This window comes from Cygnus olor, chromosome Z (genome assembly GCF_009769625.2).
Source record: "Cygnus olor isolate bCygOlo1 chromosome Z, bCygOlo1.pri.v2, whole genome shotgun sequence".
Lineage (NCBI taxonomy): Eukaryota > Metazoa > Chordata > Aves > Anseriformes > Anatidae > Cygnus > Cygnus olor.
Window position 1 is genome coordinate 64,718,762 of NC_049198.1, and position 27,429 is coordinate 64,746,190.

A 27,429-nucleotide genomic window follows, 5' to 3' on the forward strand; every position below is an offset into this window, starting at 1 on the left:
ATGGAAACAGAAGGGACATTTCTCCATGCAACAAGCACCTTCCCATTACTCAGACTTCAGGGGAGAATCCTCACAATAGCAATGCCATTCATAAAAGAAACTAAATGCAAGCATTTTGAGCGTATCACTGCACTTCAGGTGCAAAGGCTGAATAGAAAATTTCTCCTGTGGCAATGACGTGTCACTAACACTACAACACATCAACCCTTTCCAGTATTAGCAACATGTCTACTACTCTACTATTGCAAGCTATCTAAAAACTCTTTAATGCTATTTTGAACTAATTCCCTGTAGCAGAATGTGTCTCACTGCTACAAACCAAACTTTTAACCTCCCAATAGCATACTGTTAATCTGCATAGTATTAGATAAGACCAAGGTGGTAAGTAGAGCTATAAAACTATTTTCCATTACATCAGAAGGTAGACTTGGAAAAGAAAACAAGTTTCTGGTAACAATAGCCATTCTTCAGGCACAAAACCAGAAGCAGAAAATTCAAATTTAAATATGATTTAAGAAAAAATCCTCTGAGTTTCACTAGGCAATCATAGAGAAAATGGAGTCAATACCAGCAAAAACAGAGACAGTATTAGTCAAGAGGAAAGGCTATATGACAGCAATATTCAAAGGAAAATGCAGACACAAATAATTTATAAACTTTGTAAACTATGAAGGTCTATTGAGAGTTAGGGAGAGAGACGGGTGTTCTGGATGATAGACATCACTTGTTGAGAAGTGAAAATGCAAGCTGCAGGGATTTTGATAGCCCTGCTGGGAGTCGGAGATTTTACTGGCATAATAGAAAGTGTTGGAATGTTTTATCTGGATATGTGCTGGAGCATAGGGAATTTGCTGCTAACATTGATACTTGCTGGAACTGAGTGGTTACGTTAAGATAAGGGATGTTTTTGTGAGGAATTCTTCTGGATCTTATTTGAGTTACAGGGTCTAGCAATGTTTTTAATAACCATTTCATAATCTTGCAGAAAGAGGCCACAGTAGGTTGATGTGTGATAATAGGGTATATGGTTAGCTAAACTATTCTTTTCAAGATGCTTCATGGAAAACAGCCTTGGCTAAAATACCGCTATTCTGATATCTGCAGCTGTTTTCTTAGTTTGAAAATACATTGGTTATTGAGTGTAAAGCCATTGAGGGTGAACATAAAATAGATAAGCTTTGTATATCTTTTGGCTGCAGCTCTGATGTTGGCTGTTGAAGGCAGGCTGTACAGGCAGCGCACTATGGGACACTGATCTACTGGCTGGTGACAACTAAGGTGGCCCTGAAGTCACTTATGTTGTATAGTTCACAGAGGAAGCCCGTTGTGGCACGAGGGAAATTTGGAGTTTGGGGTTATGCTTGCTGAGGGTCGGGTTTATTAATCTTGGTATTTTTTTCTGAGGATAGCTGTGTGGTTTGAGATTACTGGCCTTCCAGGATTCTCTAATTTGTACTTCTTGGGGAAGATGCAAAAAAACTTCTGGAAAGAAGGTGCATTAGGTGATGCCATTTTCCTGGAGCTTCTGCAGAGGTGACATTGTGGTTTCATAACCTTTGAGTGCAACAGAGAACACTACTTTACAACACTACTTTAGATAGGTCTACTTCAGTCCTATAAGCAAAGAATTAGCTAAACTGAGAAACTGGATGGGAATCATGGCTCTTGGCCTGTTACCTACCTACTTACCTACGCACACACACACACACACACAGATAAAAACGCACCATATCAAGTCCAGTTAAGTTCTGCAAGGCCAGGAACTCTTTGGAAATGTTCAGCTGAAAGCTAATTACCTTATGTAAAAAGGAGAAGCCTACTGACTTACACAGATGTGGGGATCCTACACGGTATGGTAACACACCTGGTGCTCACGTGTGTGCTATTAGGCCTTTTGCTCCCAGAATGGAGAACATACAAGCGTAGCATAAAGTAACATAAAGGGACCTTTTCTGTGAAGTATGAGCCAAAAGTGTATTGTGCCCTATTCCCCTTCTATCCAGCATATGAAGAGCTTCCTCTTTAACGGAACAGGAACTGCAATTTGTCATTTGAAACCTAAGAAGTTTCCTATCTCATATGATTTTTTCCTTAAAGTGCGATTTCTTTCACTTAATAAAACACATAATTGCATTATTTCCCCACATTTTTAGCCATGCTAAGTTCAATGCTGTCAAGTCTCTTTGAACTTATCTTAGTTCTAAACAAGATAGCAAAATTAATTTTCTCCATGTAATTCAAAACCAGATCAGCTAATATTTCTTAGACTTGTCAGCTCTTGAACTCAGATGAGGTATATAGAATTCCATCAGCAAAAACTAATTTTGAGTATTCTTAATGGGGGAAAATGGGTGACTATTTTGAAAATAGTCTCAGAGCTCAGAATAGTATTCTTGCTGTTAGTGTGGGATAGTACAAATGTTCTTTCTGGAACATACCAGAATGTGTTTAGCCCATTTAAACTTTTTGCTTCATCTCCAAAGCACTTTTTTTTTTTTTTTAAATGAGGGTGGTCACTAAAAGGCTAATAAAAAATACAAATACAAGTTCAGTTCAATTAGCCAGTCACACATATCAACAAAGGCAGGACTAACAACCAAAACATTAACCTTTTACCACTATAACAAATAAAAAGAAGAAATAAACTTTAAATATTCACTCACCAGTGCCAATACTATATGATTATTGCATAGAAAAAAATCAAAAGGAAAAGGAAGGAAAAGAGAATAAGAATTTCAATACATTGTAATATTTCTTTAACAATGCAATACCCTAATACAGAAAGTCTGATCCTGCTAGAGCCCAGACTCCATTCTCACAAAGCAGAAACCTAGCCACTAAGCTCCAGTCACAGCACAAGAGCTGACAGCCCCTCCCAGCACCTGCTCATGCAAATACAGAACATGCAAAATGATGTGATGGGTTTACCCATCAAATGATATGGGTATGAACCCATATCATACAAACATAGCTTCACTCTCTACTACTTAGAGAAGCCTAGAAATTGAGTCAGTATATGTGATGCCCCAAAGGCTGTACTGTGAAAAAGGGATTGGACAGTATGGGATTTAAGTCCTAATCTGAGCTTCATCTCATATGAGGCTAAACAGACTATGGTCTGTAAATTGTATGCAAAAAGCAGTAATTATGAAATCAATATAAAGTTGGGATTTGGGAAAGTGGTGAGGCTTTATGTTCGTTTTCTTGTCTTGACGTGGTTTTTTGTTTGTTTGTTTTTCTCAAATTCTGTAGGTCTGTGGAGAATGAGCAGTGTTCTTTCTCATTCTGCCTGCCACATGTAAAAGCCCACTAACTTCCCACCTCACTTACACATGCACACCTCATTATTGTTCTTACTTGTACTGAGGGTTGTCCATCCATTTAGTATACAGTTCAGATGACAGGTCCAAACAGTCTTGGAGACCCAACCAGCATGCTGTTGCAAAAAGTTTTTCCAAATACACTCTTGAAGGGAAGCCAAAATAGCAAGAATAAAAGATAGGTATTCCACATTTGGAGTACTCAAACTGTGCTTGACCACAGTTTTTGCACATGGTGCTGTTAACCCAGGAGAACCTCTACTAAAGAAAGGTACTTGAAGTTTAATAAAAAATAAAAAAAAAGAAATTGCTAATAACGGATTCCTGACATCAGCAGTCATGGATATTAGTGAGGCTACTCATGTACTCTAAAATTAATTAGCTTTCTGTGTGCTTTATAGCACTGTTGCTCTAGTTGCACCTAGTCTCAATCATTCTGACAGTCAAGACTGTGGCTTTCAATTGCAATGCAAAAAGGACTATTTTAAGCTCTAGTGATTGATCCATAAATCACACCTGAAGTTCATTGCTACAGAATTTTCCCCAAATAGCAGCAGCATGTTGCACCTGTTCTCCAATAAACAAGAGCTACCATTCAGATCATTAAGGTATCATCATTTATGCTCACTAAATACACTAAAAATATCCCAAGCAACCCTGATACTGCATTTTCATTAGAAGTATCATCATAAGTAACACACACATAAGGACAGTAAGAATAACAATTCAGTTGCATTCAAATTAGACCATTTTTCTCTATCTTCTATTCAAATTTATAAAAGTGAACTACAGTGTATCAGATCCAATCATATCAGTCCAAACTTTTGAGAAAAATGGAATACTTACTGTGCAAAATAGTCATGTTCCAAAGCATCAACATTTTGACGAATAAAACCTGCATAATAATGGTATATTGGCAACATTCTCTTTAAAAGGTATTTCTTTTAAAAGAAGGGAAAGAAAAATTATTTTCATGTAGATGTATATTTTTATTACACTGTGTTTGTCTCTACTTACTCAGATTTATCCTAAAAATTTACCACTATTAATTTCTTGGCAATATAGCACATTAAAATGAAGTATATAAAATAATCTATATAAAATTCAACACACTTGTACTATTCAAAGTGGGAAGTTACTATTTCACATCACAAACACCTTTGATCTCGGTACAAACAAAATAAACGTTCATTCTCAAAGAATAAGCCGGGGAAAAAAAATGGTAAAAAAAAAGTTCTCAAAAGAAAAATATTCTTCTCACATATTTTAAACATGCCTACACTTTAAGAACTTAAGAGAATCACTGTTGTGGTATTGCACTTAAAACAAATGTACAGTCAAATAGCAGTCAAATAAATAAATAAGAAAATACCATCTCATGTAACAAATATGGGAAAGAATCATCTCATTTAGTTTCCTAAGCCAGTTCCTACTTTCCATGTAGATTTTCCTGATCCTCAGTTTTACAAAAACAGCACAAAACAAAACCCTAAGATCAAAGTAAGAATGTGAACATATTTCTGTTTTATAGTAAGAATTATTCATAATGTAGTGATGTTCATCATTTACTAGTATGTACAAATAAGAACCTCATATTTAAAGAAGTTGGCAAAGTAATGCAAAGGGAATTATAAGAACTATGACCCATCATACTTGTTACTTTCATGAGAATTTATAAAGCACTCAGTTTAGTCTGTTTTATTTAAATGGGCTAGTATCTTTGCTAACAAAAAATGTGATACCTTTAAAAGTGGATATACTTCATAGTTTTTCAGAGTACTTTCCAAATTCTCCGGCACTAGATTTAACAATACCACATTCCATATGAAGAGTTCATCTTCTCTGGCAAGGTACTTTGTTAGTTCAAGAGCTGTTTCAATCTGAATATATCCAAACCTATTTGAAGATAAAAAACATTCATATTTGAGCATACTTATTCACATTAACTATCTATCATGAATATCTGTTTATTTATGAAACTGATGATACAGGGTGGGGAGTGAACTGGAGAAGACACTGGAAAATTAAAATAAATGTAAAACAATGGTTCATATTCTAAGAGCTTAACTCTCCACCCATTTATTGCAGAGCACAATGCCACTATCCAAATAATGGGGCAATCATGGCAGTAAGCACAGCCGCATGCAGACTCAGTTGTGGCTGTGTCTGCAGGATTAGGTCTAAGCACATTTACAGCACGTGTCATTCTCACTAGATAAAAAATGCAGGGAAAAAAAAAAACACAGTTTTCACTTTTAACACATTTATCTTTTTACTGCTAGACAACAGATTTGCATTACAGGTTCTTTCATGGAATAAACATCATTATAAAAGTCAAACAATTTAAATCACATGCACACTATCCCAGGGATTAGCAATTTCAGCATGGCATTTCTGTACCTTAGCATGAAGCTAGCATGGAAACCGTTCTTTCCCACAGAAAAAAAAAAAAATCAAGCCCCAATCCACCAGAACAGAAACACTTCCAGCATGCCTATACAGGACCATAGTTCAATACTTCACAGTTACTCCCCTTATTATGTGCCAGGCTTGAGCTCTCTTATGAGAAAGGACACTTTTACAAGAGGAATAAAGGTAATTTTGACTTCCTGCTCCCAGATCCACCTCCACAGGCTTCAAAGGGTGGCAGTGTGCTTTGGCCACCTCCTCCCTAGGTGACCTCCCACATCGTAGGTGCCTGATGCTTTGGGCATTTCTGGTATGACTGAGACACAGGACTATTACGGCTTTGGCTTCCCACAGTACTGTTGAGCTCTCCAGCAGCATGGTCCTGCAGCCTCTTAACATGAACCTCCTCTAAGAACTGCCCACCTTTCAGAAGGAAGGAAGAGTGACAGGAAAACTGATGTAAAATTGAGTTATCTTAAAGTGATTTTCTACAGAACTGTAGCACCCACAGTGCAAGTACCATGTGATCTTTTTCTGCCAAGATGTGAGTGACGAACTCATCCACCAGCAGAGGAAATGAAAGAGGTACTATGAGAGACACAGGACAGCACAGCTGATATTCCCCAGAATAAACTAAGGAAAGGAAAATTCACTATCTTCATTCAGATTTTTTTTTTCTATTACAACACATCTAGGTTAGTCCCTAAAACATTCATGACAGTGCCATCATTCAAAATACTTGCTAAGAGATGGAACACTTTAAAAGAAATTTTGAAAATCACTCAACAATGACAGATGAATGTAGTGAATACTTCATACCCTCCCATTTTGTTGAACCATCTGTTGTTCTTATGAGGCACATATGGATAGGAATGAAAGAAGCAGAAACAGGAATGCTAAATGAAATCATGTACTTTAGTTTCTTTGACGTATGCAAAACATACTTACTGTGTCAATGCAAAAACATCGTCTAGGAGCTGGAACCTGCTGACAGCAGGAATAGCCTGCAGAAAACATCAATACAGTGTTAATAGATCTAAACACATCATTAAGAATTAAAAAAAACTGTACTAGGTTTCATATGTGTAATACATGTCCCTAACATCTTTCCTAAGCCAAAATCTTCTACAAAACATATTAAAACATATCCTGTATTTTAAGATGAAGTTGTTTATGTGATTTTAGGAGCATTTATATATATATATAAATATACAACTGCATAACACTATGTGTGGAACTTCAAGACCTTCTTCTTTGCATGCTGAAATTAAAATAAAGAAACTGTACATTCCCTAAAAATAGCCTTGTTATATCATTCTGGCACATTTTATTCCTTTTGAGGCTTCAGTTCAGAATACATACTCACAATAGTCCAGACTGGAGTGTCTGACAACCGTCACTAACTACCTTACTGAGGAAGGACTGTGGGTGAGTCTCTGCCTACAGCTCATGCTGGTCCCTCTTCATCTCCTCCCTGTTTCCATAATGGTAAGGCTTGGCTGCTGCTCTAGCCAGCCTTAGCACCAACCAGTACCAAAGCACAGCCCCAAGTCCGCAGTTCGTTCTGACTTAGATTTGCTGGGAAAGAAAAGCTTAGAAAAAAGAAGCCAGTGTGCCACAGAGAGGCTTGGTCACACCTGCGTGTTCTGATTAGCCTCGTATTCAGACCTCCCAGATAAGTCATCTGACTGCACATTATTAGTGTGTGCCCCAGACTCAGAAAGCTTAAACTTTCTCAGCTTTGTTATCAAAACCAATGAACCAATATTATTACCAGAGCCTCTCTCTCACTCTAGGTCTTGGAAACATTAAATACTATGCAACCCTATATACGGCGGTATGGATGGGTTGCTCTATGCCTCATTTACGTCCAGCCCATGCTGTGGCAAGTCAGCCACACTGTGTCACTGTCTGACTGTGTCACTGTCAGTGTCACACTGACTGTCACTGTGTGACAGTCCTCTGTGTTGTATAGTCTACAGACTATTGTTGTATAGTCTACAGAGGACTAAAGAGCCCTGGTAGAACTGACTGGAACCTCTCAGAACATTCTTCACACAACACACACACACAAAGCCCAAAACACCCAAAAACTCCATCAGATGCATTTTTTGTTGTTGCTGTTTCATTGGCAGAAGTACTGTGCTTTGAGGAAATGTGGAAATAAAAACTTTCTCCTAACTTTCCTCTCCGTGTTTACCTAACAGCAGATAAAGCTTAGTCATACATTCACACTGATAATTCTTCAAGCCAAATTTAAGATATTGGAAGAACCACAAGTCATTAAGACAACTTTGAAGACAGAACGCCATCTTATGTATGCTATTTTTCAACTTAATGCTTATGTGAAACTACTTGGGCCTGTTCCTATTCCACTATGGAAGTCTGCCAGTGACTTTAGTCATGCCATGGTGGATCATTTGTTCTTATGTGATATATATGAATTCTTGTTGTTCCAGGTTTTCATCAAAGTGATTACTGGTAAGAACTGCAAGAAGAAATACATGGAAAGAAGCCAATTTATAAGTTTTAAAAAAACAAATATGATCTTACCTTTGGATCATTTTCAAGCAAGTGTACTAATCTTTTTAAGTTTAACTGATCATAGTTCACTCTGTAGTATCCACTTAAATTTACATTTAGCAGGATCCAGTCATATTCTGATTCTGACACTTGCATTTCAGGAATAAATTCTGTAAAATGATATTTAAAAGTATTATTTTATTTTATGCACCCTGATAAATTCTCTTGCATTTATGAACAGTGGACTCAACGATCCCCTGTGACAGAGGTCTGAGGCTGGACACAATGAGAATCAACAAAAGCAGGTGCATTTGTGATCTATGCTCTGCACAAATGAATAACTTCAACAACCACCTGACCCCTCAGGAACTGAGCACTCTGAAGATGGCAAAAGGCGGGCTGAAGACCCATGCTTCTCCTAAACCACTGGCTAGTAGGCAGTCCATAGAATCACAGAATCACAGAATATGCTGAGTCAGAAGGGATCTGCAAGGATTGTTGAGTCCAGCTCCTGACTCTACACAGCACCACCCAAAAATCAGACCCTACGTCTGAGAGCATTGTCCAAACACTTCTTGAACTCCGGCATGCTCAGTGCTGTAACCACATCCCTGGGGAGCCTGTCCCAGTGCCTGACCACCCTCTGGGTGCAGAACCTTTCCCTAACACCCAGCCTGACCCTCCCCTGTCCCAGCCCCATGCCGTTCCCTCGGGTCCTGTCGCTGTCCCCAGAGAGCAGAGCTCAGCGCCTGCCCCTCTGCTCCCCTCGTGAGGGAGCTGCAGGCTGCCATGAGACCTCCCCTCAGCCTGCTCGGCTCTCGGCTGAACAAACCAAGGGACTTCAGCTGATCCTCATATGTCTTCCCCTCCAGAACCTTCACCATTTTCATAGCCCTTCTTTGGTCACTCCCTAATAGTTTTATGTCCTTTTTACACTGTGTTGCCCAGAACCACACACAGTCCTCGACGTGAGGCCACACCAGTGCAGAGTAGAGTGGGACAATCAGTTTGGAGAGTTCAGTAAAGTCATCTAAAAGTAAACAGCTTGGGACTATATGATCTTTAAGGTCCCTTCCAATCTGAGTCATTCTATGATTCATTCTATGATTCAATACCTCCACATACCAAGACATGCACCTTTGACACACCCGCTGCTCCCAGTGTTCCTCCAAAACACAACCTTCAGTACCCAACAGAACAGCTGCCTACTAGAATTTATATAAAAGGTGATCAAGAAAAACAAAACAGCTAGGTTTATGTGAGAGGCAAACAACTGAAAAAGATTACTTTTATTTAAAGTCTTGTAGCCCTGCTGAGTTACATCACATCCTAAAGTCTCCTTTCTTCAGTTGTTTCATTTCACTACTGCCTGCACTAGGTGTTTGTCTGATTACTTGCTCCTGATAGCTTACAGGGCACTGTGAGGGAACAGAGCAGCCTTGAAGGCTTTAAGGGGATAAGACTCTGCTTCAACTGGGTATGATCAGCTTGGTTTAAGAAGATGGCAAACTCTCATAAGACAATAAATCAGTATTGGTGAGAAGGCAGGGACTACAGTGTGTTTTGACAGAGCAAGTAGTACAGGATTCATCCTGAGTCATTCTCACAAATAAAACAAAAGGAAAATGTCACACATGACAATTACTAACTTATGCATTTAAAAGACTGTGGATGGCTAGGATATGGCACTAGCAGTGTTTTCCATATACTATTTCGATGCTCTGCTAATCATCAGAAGGACTTTTAGATGCATCTAAAATAGCAAACTTATGCTCAGAGATGCAGCCCATTCCTAAGCTACACCCCCAGGCCAAGTGAAACATGTTCTACCACAGCAGCATGGTTTGCTTGTGTTTCGTACATTCACTGAACAGATGTGCATCACTCAGGGATTGTGTCTTTACCTGCCAGAGACCAACACAATCATATTAGCAGAAGATAAGTATCTAGACATTGCCAGAGAAGCCTTAAAACAACAGGACAGGCTGTTAACACTGTATAGCACAGCTGTGAAAGAACGTGTTGGTTACTGATAGCTTGGAGCTCACAACTCAATTTAACCTGTTCAGAAGTAAAAGAAATCAGCTCCCATGGAGCTCTTTTCAGCAAAAATAAAAATACACGGCATCACTTTTGAATTTTTCCTTTTTTGTGTATTGTTATATCACTGCAGAAGCTATTCCAAAATTTTAGGCAAACCAGTACTTCATACCAAATCCCTCATTTTCATTTACCCAAACCATGCTCATGAACACTTCTGATTCACAACAGTAACAGAAGTTCTCAACCAGAAGCCATTTCAGTCTCACAGGAGCAAAATGGTAGCTAAATATCTCAACATTTTTACCCTTGTAAGGAACCATCTGGTTTATCTCCACATCAAAAAGTCTAAAAAAGATATCAGAATTTTTTTTTTTAATCTTCAAGCTTGAAAGCAAGTCACTTGGCTGAAGTCTAGCGTCTGGGAAGTTTCATACATGGCTTTCAAATACTAGTGGAATGCATTTTAAAGACTGAATTTCTACTTTATTGTGGTTCCTTCAGGCAGATGCAACACAATGTTTATTTCATAAATTCTTCTGTAGCTCTTAAATCACATAATGGCTGAGGAAATGGAATTGCTGTCATTTCAATAATAATAATAAGCCTAGCATGTAACACTAGTCCTTCCAAGCAAGCAGTGCTTAACACTTCTTTCCTATAAATTTTCTGATTTTTCACCTCACTGGAACATTCACTGATTGCTTATTTATTTGCCCATATGCTGTGAAATAATCACTCAAGCTATCTTATTGCCTAATAAATAGGGTAAGACCATTGCAAACAGAGGGCAGAGAGTGACAAAACACACACACTGTATTGTAGTTTTGCTCTTAAGCATTCAATGAACACTACAGTCTGTGCACCTACTTGTAACTGATTCAAGGTCTGATAGAGTTGAGGGGTGACTTACCAAAGAAAACTAGTTAACCCATCCTAATTATTACTTTTCTTCTTTCTCAAAAACTACAGCTGTTTATTCCAATAAGCACTAGAATGAGAAAACTGGATTTTGTATTTGAGTGGAGATGCCTATAAACTCACTTTTTTATTATAAACTCTTAAAACCTTTTGGAATTCTATGCTGTTGATAAGACTATTTTTGCATTAAATTTGCATAAACAAATTACAGTGTTGAAAAAGCTCATTTTCTGGTTTTACAGATATCCGTGCTTAACAATGTTTTTTCTCTTCACACAGCTGGTTTTAATCTTTTTCAGATTTCATATCTACTTCTTGAGCTTGATCATTTTCTGATGTATCACAGACTAAGTCTGAGATGCTACCTATATTCAGAATCTCTCTTTAATGTTAGTAGGATCTGCTGAAGTAAAACTAATACAGAAGCATGAGGAGATTGAAGTTTGGATTTGTGTACAAAATGACAAAATTAAAATTACTGTGGAAATCTAGGTTCATAACAGGAATAGAGATTCTATCATATTATTAAAAACAAACTGAAGTTTGATGCAACATAGAGAAAAATGTGTTAACTTATTTGAAAATGTATTGCTATTTTAATATAAAATTAACACAACAGTTAGATGTAGACTTTAGTGGAATAAAGATTTATCTCCCTAACCAATTCAAATATGTATTTTCTTTAAAGGAGTATTAAGCATGTTTTTATCATGTTGGTTTTAGCATGTGTGAACAAATACGTTACTTACTGCTGCTTTTATCTAGCCATATTAGAGGTTGTGATGATCCATTTCTCATCCAAGAAATAGGAACAATCCATGTGTTGCTTAACAAAAAGAGATAATATAATTAATTATTTTGCTTAAAAAACAAAAGAAACAAAAAAAACTTCTCTGATGTTGCTAAACTAAATGCAAATGAGTTCTTACAAGAATTTCCATCTACCATCTCTCCTCTCTGATACACAAAACAGTGTCAGGTGGTGGTACTTATGCTGGATCAGCACTTAGGTTCATTGATGATAAAGGACTTTTAGCCAGGATTTAAACAGGCACTCATATTTAGAGTGTTCTGTGCTAGACCTTTTTTATATCACTGCATCCCTGTGCTCTGGCTGTCCTTCTCCAGGTGATAATTTTATTTTCCCCACTTGTTACACTTCACCTTATTTCTGGAGACTGTAAATATTCTTTTCAGAAGTGCACCTACTAAAACAGGCTCCAGGCAAGCAATACAACTGTAATTCTGATGACTTTAATTTCCCTTCTGAGGGAATCTAAATCTACAAGTGAAAACAGATAAACTATGACAGCCTAAAGTTGTTAATGAAAATGAAAAATTCTGTAATACTTGTCCTGGATTTGCTTAAATTCACATGGTATTGCCTCCTGCTGTAACTAGAGTAACAGACGTGATGTTTGTAACTTGGAACTCCTTATCTAAGATAGCCAAAGACATTGATTGGACTAGTTTTCTACATTTCCTGGAGCTTGGAAGCAAAGAAAACTCTATGGTTCTCATCAAAATTTTGCTTTTGGCTCTCTGCATGACTAGCAACAGCAGCCAGGAAAAAAATGCTTTGGGTTATGCTCCCCTTTATACTTCCCTAGGTGATAACTCATCTCATGGACTTTCTCCATACATCCCAAAGCTCATGACAAGTGCTGAATTTCACAGAAGTTCAAACTCTGGTCATGAGTTTCCCAAGTGGATGACCAAAGACAGCTCCTTCTATCATTGTTTTTAGGTATCTAAATATGCATCACAGCCTGCAAAAGTACCAGGAACTCAGCAATGCTCACTAACAGTCAGGAGCTTTAGAGCTGCATGTCAGGTACTCAGCGCTTTCTGAGTAAGGAGTCATCTACAACAACCCCTTTGTCTTTTCTACAATGATGATACTGGAAATATGTCAACTGGAAAGAAGCTGCCACATGGTTCAGGTAGGTCCCCAGTCCCCAGTCTGGACAACTGAGATGAAGAATGAAGAAAATGCTGGGCAAAACTCCTGCCCTGAAACATATTCATGGCCTGTATGTCCTTCCTTACAAAGACATTACGTGGCTAGAAAAGTCACTACTGCAGAGGAACGCAACCTTCAGTGAAACAAGCAACTTGAAAAACTATCACAAACTCCAGTTTTAAACAAAATTTACTTTACAGTTCATGCTACAAGGAAAAAAAAAAGGAAAAAAAAAAGAAAGTTAAGAAATCAGATCATCAAAACATAATGAAGAGTTCCCTGCAACAAACAGGGAATAAACATAGGGTAAGGACACAAACTAAACATACTTGTAAGAATCAGTACTGGTGTTTTCATTCTTTTTATTAAGAAATTGTTCCTGACTGATTGTGCCAGTGATTATGTTTAATGTTAAAACTGGAAACCCATTTTGGCATGTCCAGGAATCCATTATTTTTTTTACAGATGCTGGCAACTGAACTTCATCCTGTGCATCTACAACCTTCAAGAGAAACAGGAATTAGAAAGATTTAGGACAAACAGGTACTTACTGATTCTGCTTCAGCAACAATCTAGGGGTTGTTCTAACACATTAGAGAAAATAATTGCTTAGCAGTTTGCTAGTCTTTGAATCATGCACAAAATCAATGTATCAATGTGTAAGGAATGCTATTGACATTATTATACTGAGAGCATGAGCCTTTACAGGAATTATGACATTTGGAGAAGATGTTTCTCATTCTTATAACCTGACTGCTAACCTTTCTCTTTTTAGTGTTAATATACTTACACCCCTGTATGGCTGTGACAGACTTAATTTATTAATTTTACTGAAATAAAGCTACCAGAAGACAAGAGATTTTTAAGTGACAGCCTAATATACAAACTGAACAGCAAAGACATACCGAAAAACATACTAAGCTAGAGTTCCAACCAGTGTGAATTGGTATCTGTTGGCATAGAAGATGTGACAGACTTGCATATCTGAAATTGTGGCACTCTTGTTCTTAACCTAAGACTTTTTTCTGTAACACAGTGAAAGCCTTTTTTAGAGGAATAGGGAAATGCTTGTTTGTTTTTTTTTAAATAAACCTATCATTAGCACCTTTTTTCTTACTCAGACTTCTGCCAAAATCAGCAAAGGATGAAATGCTGAGCTACTGCCATGGACTTTGCTGAACTGTAAGACTACAGACTTTGCTGGATCTGTGAGATATCAGCATCCTTAATCATCAAGCCCAAAACATCACGCTCTTTGATCTGGCAAAACATAAGCTCCAGAAAAAAAAAAAAAAACAGGCTATCCAAATTCATGTAGGCTAAGGTGATCCATGAGCCTGAAAACTCCACTTGACCCTAATTTTCCATCTTATTTCTCTGCTCCTTGTACTTGGCTGCACTGATCTCAAGTGCCGTTAAGTAGCCAAAAAAACATTTCTGAAGACCTAAGCCAAAAGAGCCGGCAAAGCAATTTTTTTTTTTTTTGAGGGAAAGACTGCACTAGGGATAGCCAAATCCAGTGCAGTCTTCTGCAAGTAGTATGTACCCTACATTTGATCTACACCAAACCCCAGAGCAAAATACTGAAGATAAAATGAGTACCATCTGTATGTGGGTCCAGAGATCATCTTGGTTAGCATTTGAAAAGGAAAATTCTTTCAGATATGACTGCAGGAAAACAAGCAGAAGCATCAGAATTCATGAGAGTTCAATAAAAAACATCAGAAGGGCAGACAGTACTTTGTACACTTGCCATTTTCAAGCTTATAAATCAAGATGATGATGTTAGTTTTTCAAACTTACATTAAGAGCTTTGATAAACAACTTCTCAGTCAGAAAACCAGAAAGCATCCAGGTAATAGAAGCCCCCTGAAGTACAAAACAAACTATGAGAAAATTTCAGTTATTGTTGCAATTATTATTGCAGTATTTTTTCAAACTATTTCAGAAAAGTTAGTTTACTCCCATGCTTCGTAGCTCATGGTGATTAAAAATGTTTTCACAGTTTCTTTCAGAGACAGATTTGCAACACCCAATATGTTTGTGTGTGCAGCAGAAACAAATCGTGAATGACAAAACTACAAAGCATTGTAATTCAAGAGGATATTCCACTCTACTTCTCAAACATACTTTGTATCATGTTAGTTCACAATATGCAAGAAACAGGAAGAATTTTGTATTTTTTCACCTTGTTGTACGTGATGCTGTCAAACAGAGAAATTAATGAAAATGATCCTTTGATCTTGTCTTCGTTCTCTGACAGTGATCGAACTCCTACTTCATTGTCTTCCCTTAAGACAGGTTGTACAACGTGATCATAGAAGATTTTATCCTGCAAAGAAAAGACAAATCTAAGTGAGCTGAACAGAAAATACGTATTCTTAGGTAGATACTGTGGATTATGGTATTAGCACTAATAGAAATAGCCTGTCAATAAACAAGGGATGATCCTTTTCCCTCTCCATAACTTCCCCTTGAGGTAAAAAGGACTTTACACCCGATCCTAACATTTTCCACATGCTACTGCTTTTGGCAGTGAAAATTTTAAATCTGTGATGACATTGGGCTTGGGCCTGACAAAGATGATTACACTCTAATCCTCAGGGAAGAAGAAGTCAGCTACATTAAACAGCAAATAAACTAAAACTGAATACTGAAAACATATATCTCGTCTACATTGGTATGTCATTAGTATGCCACATTTTCCTCTTAAATTCTGTATTTCTCCTGCTGCAACCCTGAAAAATAATCCAAAAACTAAACACTTGATTATAGCAAGGCTTAACTGTGCAGCATTTTGGCTGTCACCCAGCAAAAATACAGAAGGAAAACTGCTCCTTTGGTGTAAATCAGTGAAGTTCTCTTTCTGACAAATGATTATTTATTTTCTCACAGCTGATTATCCATCCTATGACTGAATGTTGAATGACATAGTTAGTTAAAGAAAACTAATAAATTTTTAAAACACTGTAGGCCGCTTCGAGCACTTCCTCTTCTCAAGGAGAAGGACACAGGCTTTTAATTAAAGGGATCAAATTTGTTGACCAGTTTTTCTCTTTGTTAAGAGTCAGTGAATATAGTTTTCCAGGTTCACTTTGCAGCAGGGTGGTTATCAGTGGCACAAAGTCTAGTTTAAGGCCAGTAACTAGCAGTGTACCCCAGGAGTCTAGTCCTGCTTAGCATCTTCATTAATGGTTTGAATGATGGGGCAGAGTGCAGCCACAGCACCAGTACATGCTGGGGACTGTCTGGCTGGAAAGCACCTTGACAGAAAAGGACCTGCGGTCCTGGTGGACACCAAGTTCAACATGAGCCTGCATTGTGCCCTTGCTGCTAAGAAGGCTAATGGTGTCCTGGGCTCTCCATCCTCAGAAGGTGTCTGGACATGGTCCTGGGCAACCTGTTCTGGGTGGCCCTACCTGAGCAGAGGTTGGAGTAGGAGCCAATACCAGTATTAAAATTTACTTTACAGGCATAAATAAAATGGCAACCACTGGTTTTTAGAAAAGTAAGCTTCAAAATAAGAAAATTAAAATAAAAAGGAGACAAGGACTTACTTCCAATTTAAAATTCAGCTGCTTTTATACTTTTCAATGATATTAAAATAATTGCACTACAGAGAATAAAGTGAGCTGTTGTTGAAGTTCAGAGGAAGAGGTTAGCACATCCCATGACCTAAAAATCCTTCTGAAATAATTTGTTGGACATGCTTGTATTAGTTTTCAATTAAGCATGTAATTAAGTACTTTGGCAAATTAGAGAAGGAAAGGGACGAATGGTATTCCATCTGAGCCAAATGAAAAGCACACTGGATTATCTACAGTCTCAGGTCTGCCCAAACTAAGGGCTTCTCCTTCCTTCAGAGGCTGAGGGCACTGTGCAGAGACATTTCTGAGTGTACAGGCAAGTGCACCTCAACTGATGGCTACCGTCAGTGGCACCCATCCTCCTGCTGCAGAGATTAATGATGGATGCAGTTTTACAACACAGAGCGGGATTTATGCTTATTCCCATTTGGACAGAAAGAAGGAGCTTTTACCCTCCCATCAGATTAGCTGGGGCTACATGCACTACAATTTGCCTTATCCACAACCAAACATCCATGGACTTGATGAAGTAGAATGTCCCAGCTTAGACACTGCCCAGTGAACGTACCTGAGATATGGGGTGCCCAGCTCTCACACACAGAGCTTGGAAGCACAGGGAGGGAAACCGTCAGCTTCAGAATCCAGGAAAAAACAGACAGGTTTGTTAAATCACAGATCTGGGGTAAAACACCAGCCCAGTTCTTTATATCCTTGTCACCACAGAGACACAGCTCTCTAGCGGTCCTCTGTGCCAGGTGTAAGAGAGCTGGGCATGATCACAGCCCTCAGCTGATGGAAACTCTCAAGGGAAGAATGAAGAGCTGCTGTTCATTCCCAAGGGAGTGAAGCTGCTAATCCCATGGCTTAATTAAATCCCATCTTCTGCATTTTCCTTTTCTTCCTACATGCTGAAACTTTAGTGCCTTAGCTTACTTAATTCAGTAACTGCTAGCACTTACCAGTGAAAGCTTGGGTTCAACAAAGGTAGCTCCCAGGTACTCAAAGTAAGATGCCAGCCCCTCATTAAGCCACAGATCATTCCACCAGTTCATTGTAACCAGATTTCCAAACCACTTAAATAGAAAGAAAAAAAATATCTTAATATCTCTTTGATTGCTGTTTTCATTCTTGTAGGTTAAACACGCACTATCACTGAAGGAACTTTATTTAACATGTACATGTCAACCGAATATAATGCGGGATATTCCTGCAGATAGTGAAAATTCAGTAGAAAAAAAATGCATCTCAGAAAAAGTCAAAAGTCAGTTATTTTTAATTGCTTCACCTACAATTTCATGCTATGAGCACATCAGTGCATTATGTCAGCCTTCTACTATATTTAATTTTAAATACTTCCCAATAAAGTTTAAAGATCTAAAAGATCATATCAGGCTACAATTAAAAATAGGACATTTATCAAACAATTATAAAAACATTTTCCAAAGAGTCACTCATAAATAAAATAATAACTTTTGTTTTTCCATGTTCTTAACAAAAGGAAATTGTCAAGGGGATAATAAACAGAACTGGGGAAATAACCATTTCCAAAATCAGCAAATCCCTATCCTGGTGAGCAATAAAACTTCCACAACAGCTGCTATGTACTCATATTTGGCAGTTCATATTTAAGAAAAAAATGATCATTTGAAGATTTGTACTTTATTTGTTAATTCTTAAAAGCTTTGACTATAGCTTTACTTTAAAGTAAAGTTTAATTAAGTGCTGCCATTTATTTTATTGGCCTGCAATAAAGACAATCTGCTCATCTGAAGGTCTGAAAAGTTACAGGCCTTGTCAGAAGGGCATACAAGTGTACTATCCAAGTTAAACTCCTGTGCTAACTTTGTTGACTAGGTGCTTTCTTCTGGCAAAGAACACTAAATTAAATGTAGTTAATTAAAAAAAAAAAAAAAGTGAAGTTGCATTGACATTCCAAATCAAATAGAAACAACTCTGAAAATCTCCATGAAAGTGTAAAATATGTTCATGTTTCATTTGCTGTATGATATCACGGGCTTTCTTACAGAAAAACAAATTCCTTTTGTAATATGTACATGCAATCCCACTGTGAGGTAGCCCTTAAGAAGCCCATTCATTCTCCCACTGAGGTACCAAGTATACAGTATATAGACAGTAATGTCATCCCTACTTCCCTACAGTATCTTCTAGTATGGCATTCAGTTACTGTGTAAGATAAAAATATAAGTAGTCCATTAACAGTTTTGTATCAATGAGTCATATGCAGTCGGTATGTAGACTATGCTATGACAGAATATGACAAAATCTGCTTTTAATATTGATCTATCAGTAGAACAAAAGACCACACGAATAGTCTTTCAACCCTCTGGTGAAAAACCCCTACTGTTAAGTCACTATTTTTTGTCAATAATCAGTGACTGCATCATCAGTAACAGAAGGAAAAAAATTTATAGACAAATAAATGTACAGAATTTTTTACCACATGCCTGGTGTCCTAGCTCATGTGACACAATTATGGCAATCATTGCCTTTCTGCTTGTGAATTTATCACTTGGGAGGTACATCAGTGATGATTCTTGGAAAGTCATTAGCCCCCAGTTTTCCATAGCACCTGCTCCAAAATCAGGCAGTGCAACCAGATCTAAATTGATTCAAACAGAAAAAAAAAAAAAATGTATCTTAAAAATTTTTGGAAGTTAAATGCTCACATGATTTTATGATCACACTGGACAAGTACTCAGTGTGCAGTTAAAAGATAGTACATTTTTATCCTTTCTTTGCTATATTTTGGCAACACCCTTGAAAATACTTTGCAAAATTTCCCTCTGTCATTCTTCATCTATGATTGCCACTATTTCAGGGAGCTGTATAATAAATACCCGCAAAGCCCACATCTGTCCGGTATCTTGTACACAGAACATTTCTGAACAAAAATGAAGGCTGTATTCTACCTATGCAGGGAGCAGTTTTCCAGTTCAAATGTGGGAGCTGGAGGAAACGGAGATGTGCCCTGGATGAAAATCAAGGATCTCAGAGAAGGATATACTGCTTGAACTCAGTAGCAGAGAACAAACTTTGCAAAAGGTACATGGAGGGTTTTTGTAGTAGACTAAATCTTGTACTGGAATTCAGCAGACCACGGGCCATTTCCAATCCAAAATCTACTCAGTTAACATGTGCATGACACTGAATCGAAGTGAAGTAGACTGTATCTCAGCCAGGCTTATCACTGCAGGCTTACAACGAAGCCAGCTTGGGGTGAAGGAGCTCACTTGTAACTGGGTTAAAAGCAGCTGAAAACAAATCCATAAATATCCCCAAATTTAAATGTGTTTATGTTTTGGTTTGCATTTTTAATTTGCAACAGAAATCTCTAGCATTTACAAGAAGCTATTCTTGTTAGATCTAATCCTATTGATTTTTAAGCAGAACTTCAAGGAAAGTCAGTGGGAAAAGCAGCTGAAATGCAGTATTGCATTACTGCGGGGACTGTAACAGTATTAACAGCATTCTGTGAAATTGTAATACTACCTAACAGGAAATCAGGGATACTGCTCCTCTACATCACTTTTGTAATATTTTTATAGCAATTAATCAACATATTGACGTTGCTGCTAAACAGAGGAATTCACCAATGAAAAGTAATTGTTTACAGTCCTTGGTTACCTTGCATGATTACTAAAATAATAAAGTTTTAAAAGAGCAACAACTGCATATATTACATTCTATGTAGGAAGTGCAGTGAGTAATTCTGTATATTATTCTAAACACATATATTACATTTACCTAGATGAAAATTTCTTTCTTTCAAGTGCCAAAATACAGATTTGACAAATAAGCACACTATCTAATCAAGAAAGGGAGGAAATTATTCTCCCCCAGTTCTATGATCTGCCAAGATCATGGGCAGGTCCGCAACTCACATCAGATAAGCTCTACCTTCTGTGCTTTCAATGTCCTAGCAATTTGTATAACAGAGCAAGTTCCCTCATGACATCTATGCAGAATGAAGCCTCTGTGAGTCCAAATACAAGCAGCAAACTGCACAGTGGGACCACATGATGGCACCATTCTTTCTTGACTGAAGTGACTTAACTTGATGTTGATTTTAAACAGAAATTATGTTTCCTATGGGAATCTTTTTCCAGGGAGAAATGTGCATGAACATACAGCCAGCTCAACAGTCGGGTGAGGACATACTGAAGAAAGCAAGGAATGTTTTGGGGAAGCATGTGTTACAGTAAGCAAGGTTTTATTAGGCACACTCAGGGACTCCAGCATCCTTGTTTGGTATGGCTCTTTCTGAGATGCATAGACTAAATGACTGAACAACTCCTTTTCCACTTTGTAGCCCTATCTGCCACTTTATTAGGAAATGCTACTTTAAAGAATGAGCTTGGTTTGAAAACAAGGCTGCTGAATGACAGGTTAAGAAGAGTCATGGTGCAGAAAGGAGAATTCAGTGAGTTAAAGCTTAAGGGTTTTATACCAGTAAGTTATAAGAAGAGAATATTGCAAGAGAACCCATTGTTTCTATAAATGTTATACCATCAACAGCTATTTCTGGTCCACTTAAGAAAATAATGAATCTCACCTGTCTTTGGCAGCGGGTAGCTGATGTTAAGTAAATCTTCCAGAAATGAAAATATTGGGCCTGTGATATTTAAAGCATAGTCAACATACCCATTTTTAACTGCCTCTTTCCGAGCCCAAATACGTATCTGCAATCAAAAAAAAAAAAAAAAAAAAAAAAAAAAAGGAAGCATTATTTCAGGCAACCCTAATATTTTCATTTTCTTTGGTTCTCTTCTATGAATCATTGTTTGAAAATGCTGTCTGTCCACACCAGATCATGTAATGAGCTTTTCATGAAAAAAAAAATCCCAGACCACATATTGCTGGACCTGACAAAATATGGCCCAGAGCCTAATCCTGCTAAAAGTCATGGAGAGTTCCAGCACTTCAGAAGGGCCAAGACTTGAATCCAACTATAGATGATTGGAGCAATTGGATTCCTAATTATTCTTTTATTAAATACAAGATGCTGTAAAACTACTCAGATCCACGCATCTTAAGCCAATGTATTCCAGCCAGTGGGCATGGGTGGCAGACCTTCCACTATTTTCCCAAAGAGAGAGAAATGGAAGTTCAGAAAGCTTTTGCTATCTGAACATACTAAACTCCTCTTGAGCTTTCTTACTGCCTGAAACAGAAAACTGGTTTCCCATTGCTGCTAGAGAGAGAGAAACCACTGAGCAGAAGACCCCTGTACCTCTGAATAACGGAGACAGCAGATGCAAGCTTTCCCTTCCAGTGCCCATTTGCTATGTCATGGAACTGAAGAGGGCAGCTGTTTGCCCAAAGTGATGGAGCAGACTGAGAAGAGGTTTATGTCGCCATCATGTACCTCTGGATACAAGGACCCCAGGTGCCTAGCAGCTCAAAAGCTCAACATTTCTTGCACCTAAACTCAATACAGGGTTTCACAAGGAGCTGCAGAGCCAAACCCTAATAGCACAGTTGGGGAACCATCAGGATTTAATTTACAAGGGAAAAAATAAAGCATATTCAGTCAACAAAGTATTCTCAGCCTCTGAGCCCCTCTTTTCAGCCAAGGCTTCAGAGGGGTTTCAAAGACCAGATCTCTTCATTTTACAAAACCTAAACATAATGGGCAGACTTAAAACCCTAATCCCAGTATGAGTTTTGAAATATAATACGCATGTTTTGGGTTGTAATTCACTTACTGGAAATAATAAAACAGACACAATGAACATGCTTACACAAACATTGTGGAGGCATAAACTGAGCACCTCTGAAACCCGGGGTCAAAATACCCTCTTACCCCTAACAGCATGGGTGGTGCCTTTTTGCTCTGAAAGAACACTAGTTTTAAGGTTTTGTTTTGCCCACTATTGTCAGGAGACATCTGTCCAAGACAAATTTACCAGCCAGAGACAAAAGCACCCAAGAGGGTTTATGCAGGGGACAGCAGATATGACATATATGTCCAATCTTCGCTTTAAAAAGAAGCTTATATTGTGCTTCCTGCTATACCTCTGCACTGTCCTCTCACCTTGTCCTGCCTTTCTGTAGTAGGATGACAGTGAACTAATCATAGAGCTGGCACCAAGATCTCATTTATGAAGGGTAGCAAGTGTAGGGCTTTATGCTTGACTTCACCCTTTGTTTTGGGACAACTTGTTACATCTCTCCCCTGTTCACTTTCAACAAAAGAAGGAAAGCCAAACACCTCGTGCCATTGTATTATTTTTTTCACAGCTTCCATCAAGAAGATGTGGCCCTTGTAGTAGAAGAGGAAAACAGAATCCTCACTGATGAAAAAGTTTCAAACACAAAACAGACACTTTTAAAGGTTAAAAAATGTGCTCATTGCAGGGAAAATAAATAAATAAATAAATAAAACAGTTAAAATAGAAGTATAAAAAAAGGCTTGGAGCAGAGTATTGCTTGTACTGAATTCATGACAGACATCACCAAATGGCTTTGAACAACAATGCACTGCACTTCAATGATTTGTCACAGCAGTGGAAACTGATATTTTTTCCAACCAAGAGAGTTAAGAAGATAACAAGATTCTGAATTTTGAACATCACCCTCTGCAGAGTAGCTGCCACTAAAGTCTTAACATATGGAACACATACCTACTTTTGGATTTGTAACTGTAGGCACATATGAAATGATCAGCTCAGGATAGTAACCTAATTGCTCCAAAGGAAAGCTTTCTGCAGAAATATCTGCAAGATAAATGTTAGCAGTTTTGCCACATAAGCAAATACTTTTTGGAATGGAAAGCACAGTTAATGTCTCTGATATCTTCTAAAGCACATGATGCACCACAGAGCCAACTTCTGTTGTAAACTGCTATAATGTGTTATGCAGCCTAATATTTACCTCATTTCCCCGCTCAGTTCTGGTGACATAATCAAAATCACAAATCACAAAAGCAGTTATATAAGTTGACATTTTCAACGAAGTGTTAAAGGTAGTAACAGTCCACAGGCTTCCATTTTCGTCCTTCATCTCAGATGTGTCTAGAAAAACAAATTAAAGAAATAGTCAATCTATTGTTCTTCCAAAACAAACAAGGAATTAGTCTTTTCTGCATGTCTGTTGTTATTGTTGTTTTTACACCTCTCTTGATATGCTGTATTTCTGCACTAACTTCATATGCTTCTGGTAAAAGGCAAGCAGCCAAACTTCTTGCTACCACCATATATCAGTCATTAGCTTTCATGCAAACATCCAAAATCCACTCTTGAACTTCTTTACTAAAGACTTGGAAGCATATCAAACTGCGTCAGTTTTAGGATGTGGACGAACTGTGGACAATTTATCCCATGCTGCATATCTCTAAAATGTATAATATATTACAATTCGAATATAGATTATGTGTGCCTGAGAACTATGAAGTACTTATTCACATACCTTCCTTCTAAATGTGGGGGAAAATGGACAAGATTCTTAGGGGAAAAAAATTCTTCCAAGCAATTCTCATAGATATCGCATCCATTATAATTCCTAAATTACTTTGCTTCTATGCAAATCTCAAACTCTCCTCTTTATGGCTGAAATTTATTTAGGTGAAATTAAAATCATGGCACTGAAATGCAGGAAAAAAAAAAAAAAAAGCCATTAAGAAGGGGGTGAGAGATCCCACAGAGTCCAGTAAGAACAGTAATTTATGGAATTTGCTTGGAATCTTATACCCAACATGAATCTCACATGAGATCCCAGCAAGGGGCAGAAGGAGCATTTCCAGAGCATTATAGTCCTGTTATCCTTATTCTGCACACACACAGGAGGCTGCAGTCTCTCTGCATGCTAAAACACTTTTTCATATGATGTAAATACATCTTAAAAGCAGCTTAGAATGAAATGCAGTCCTTTAATACCACAATTACAGGCTTTGCATACTGGAGCTGCTGTTTTGCTTTAAGCAGATGTCATGCAGTAAGACAGACATGCTGACACAGCAGTAAATGGTAAGAATGAAGCCCTGCATGGCCTCCAGCAACCAGAGAAGAGCACATCACAACTGGCAGCATGGAGTTATTGCCATCAAAGACACTAATTGTGAATAACTCTCTCCAAATATTTAAGTTCATAGACACAGATTTTCTTCACATTTTCAAGGTATTAGCCCACAGGCAAAAGAATGCTCTTATATCAGATGATAAAGCTATAGTCTGTTCAGATATATTTCACCCTTTTAAAGGTAATTCAAAGAACAAACAAACATAAGTCTACCGTTGTTTACCTACCAATAGCAGGCATGTTGGAAAGAGCCACATAGCTTGGGTCGTGGATAATTCTGATATTAAATGTGGCCTTCATGGCCGGCTCATCAAAACATGGATAAACTGTCCTGGCATATGTTGGTTCCAGTTGGGAAGCAATCAGCATGCTATATTGAAAATACAAATAGGATAAATCCAGCATGCTACAGTTGATCAAAATCAATATATTGTGCAATAAAATGCCAAATACAAAGCACAAAGTTAATCACATGGATACGGAGGTTTTGAAAAGGTCTGGTTATTATTTCAAGTCTTGATCAAATCCCCACACCTAGCAGACGGCTCAGCTTGGATGCTTCTAGAGAAAACAAGTCTTTTTTAATTAGTTTATGGTTTGGGGTTGTTTTTTTTTTGTTTGTTTATTTTTTTAAATATCTGGAAAAAGCTCCCAATTTTCAATATTAAAGCTTTTTAGTTTGGTTATTAAGACAGAGTTGATTAACGTTTTGCACATAGCAGGCAAGTGCTCAAAAGTGATACAGTGCCAACTGTCATAATTTGTTCTCCAGGGGTCGGTGTTGGGGCCCATCCTCTTTAATATCTTTATTGATGACTTGGACAAGGGAATTGAGTGCACCCTCAGTAAGCTTGCAGATGACACCAAGCTGGGGGGAAGTGTTGATCTGCCGGAGGGTAGGAAGGCCCTGCAGAGGGACCAGGACAGGTTGGATCGATGGGCAGAGGCCAAGGGGATGAGGTTCAACATGGCTAAGTGCCAGGTCCTGCACTTGGGGCACAACAACCCCAAGCAGTGCTACAGGCTTGGGGTGGAGTGGCTGGAAAGCTGTGCAGAGAAAAAGGATCTGGAGGTGTTGGTCGATGCTCACCTGAACATGAGCCAGCAGTGTGCCCAGGTGGCCAAGAAGGCCAACAGCATCCTGGCTTGTATAAGAAACAGTGTGGCCAGCAGGACCATGGAGGTGATTGTCCCCCTGTGCTTGGCTCTGGTGAGGCCGCACCTTGAGTACTGTGTTCAGCTTTGGGTTCCCCACTGCAAGAAGGACACGGAGGTGCTGGAGTGTGTACAGAGAAGGGCTACAAAGCTGGTGAAGGGCCTGGAACACAAGTCCTGTGAGGAGCAGCTGAGGGAACTGGGGTTTAGTCTGGAGAAAAGGAGGCTCAGGGGAGACCTTATTGCTCTCTACCTGAAAGGAGGTTGTGGGGAGCTGGGGGTCAGCCTCTTCTTGCAGATAACTAGTGATAGGACTAGAGGGAATGGCCTCAAGTTGTGCCAGGGGAGGTTCAGGTTGGAAATAAGGAGACATTTCTTCTCAGAAAGAGCAGTCAGGCACTGGAACAGGTTGCCCGGGGAGGTGTTGGCGTCACTGTCCCTGGAGGTGTTCAAGGAAAAGTTGGATGTGGTGCTTAGGGACATGGTTTAGTGGGTGATAGTGGTGGTAGGGGCATGGTTGGACTATATGATTTTGAAGGTGTTTTCCAGCCAATGATTCTATGATTCTAATTACAATCTCTCTATACATCTGCTTATCTAATGCATGCTGTCCTATTTTAATGGTGCATTTTAATAAAAAATTGTACACATAGTATATTTCAGGTAACCATGAATAGATGCACTTGCACAATTCTATCAAACCACACAGAGAAGAATGTCCCACTGCACTGTCAAACACAGGAAAATATACAAGATCATTTTCTACCTTACACTGTGCAGCTTTGACCCATTTGGGGCAAATTTTTGTGACATAGTGGCTGGAATCAAGATGTCCAGTGGCTATGATGATGGAATCACCATGCCTAGTGGCCAAAGTTTCCATAAAGAGCTATAGATATGGGCTGTTCATGTCAAGGCATCTTCACTGGGTGTTAGAATATGACTATAATGTTTCTCAAAGCCCCATACCTATCAACCCAAAGGCAACAAGGAAGACTCCATAGGAATCATACTTCTACACACATGAATGAAGGGAGCAGTGATGCATGTGCTAAAACTGAGCAGAACAGGCAGGCAAACGCATAAACTTCAACTATTAAACATTCCAGAAAGTTCTGAAGACTTCAAAACTGAGCCAAGTAGTCCCAGGAGAGGATACATGGATGGCATGGTCCTCTTGTTCCAGCAACCCGGATGCTATCACAGGGCCAGTATTTTTCAGCTGTAGCAGAGATGTTCCCTAACACTAGGTTCACAGAGGTTCACACTTAGCACAGTCATCCCAAACAAGACAGAAGCCAGCAGGAAAGTATTTATACAGTAACAATATATAACAAGTCAGCCCTGCAGTGCAGATCCACACTATGTGCACACCATGACTGCAGCTGGTTGTGAAATACAGCACTGAACCATGTCCAAGACATGAGGACATGAACCTAAGATTCCATGTTTTGAGATTCCCTTTTTCAGTACC

The 27,429-nt window shown here is 38.5% G+C and overlaps 1 protein-coding gene and 1 long non-coding RNA gene across 2 annotated transcripts in view; one reads left to right on the forward strand and one right to left on the reverse strand.

Annotated features, from left to right (window-relative positions):
* The window catches only part of LOC121061694, a 52,395-nt gene extending 32,463 nt beyond the window's left edge, over window positions 1–19,932 (forward strand). Inside the window, exons 3-4 of the long non-coding RNA XR_005815219.1 lie at window positions 13,642–13,719; window positions 19,702–19,932. This is a non-coding gene — a long non-coding RNA (uncharacterized LOC121061694). The remainder of the gene's footprint in view (window positions 1–13,641; window positions 13,720–19,701) is intronic.
* Window positions 1–27,429, reverse strand: part of LVRN (laeverin) — a 42,365-nt gene that overhangs the window by 8,034 nt on the left and 6,902 nt on the right. Inside the window, exons 2-16 of the mRNA XM_040540913.1 lie at window positions 25,028–25,170; window positions 23,658–23,797; window positions 21,337–21,463; window positions 19,229–19,383; window positions 17,723–17,836; window positions 15,365–15,508; window positions 14,980–15,045; window positions 14,779–14,844; window positions 13,506–13,678; window positions 11,963–12,039; window positions 8,283–8,422; window positions 6,678–6,733; window positions 5,063–5,216; window positions 4,167–4,261; window positions 3,358–3,465 (exon numbers count right to left, since the gene is read on the reverse strand). Coding sequence (XP_040396847.1) covers window positions 3,358–3,465; window positions 4,167–4,261; window positions 5,063–5,216; window positions 6,678–6,733; window positions 8,283–8,422; window positions 11,963–12,039; window positions 13,506–13,678; window positions 14,779–14,844; window positions 14,980–15,045; window positions 15,365–15,508; window positions 17,723–17,836; window positions 19,229–19,383; window positions 21,337–21,463; window positions 23,658–23,797; window positions 25,028–25,170 — 1,758 coding nt within the window. The remainder of the gene's footprint in view (window positions 1–3,357; window positions 3,466–4,166; window positions 4,262–5,062; window positions 5,217–6,677; window positions 6,734–8,282; window positions 8,423–11,962; window positions 12,040–13,505; window positions 13,679–14,778; window positions 14,845–14,979; window positions 15,046–15,364; window positions 15,509–17,722; window positions 17,837–19,228; window positions 19,384–21,336; window positions 21,464–23,657; window positions 23,798–25,027; window positions 25,171–27,429) is intronic.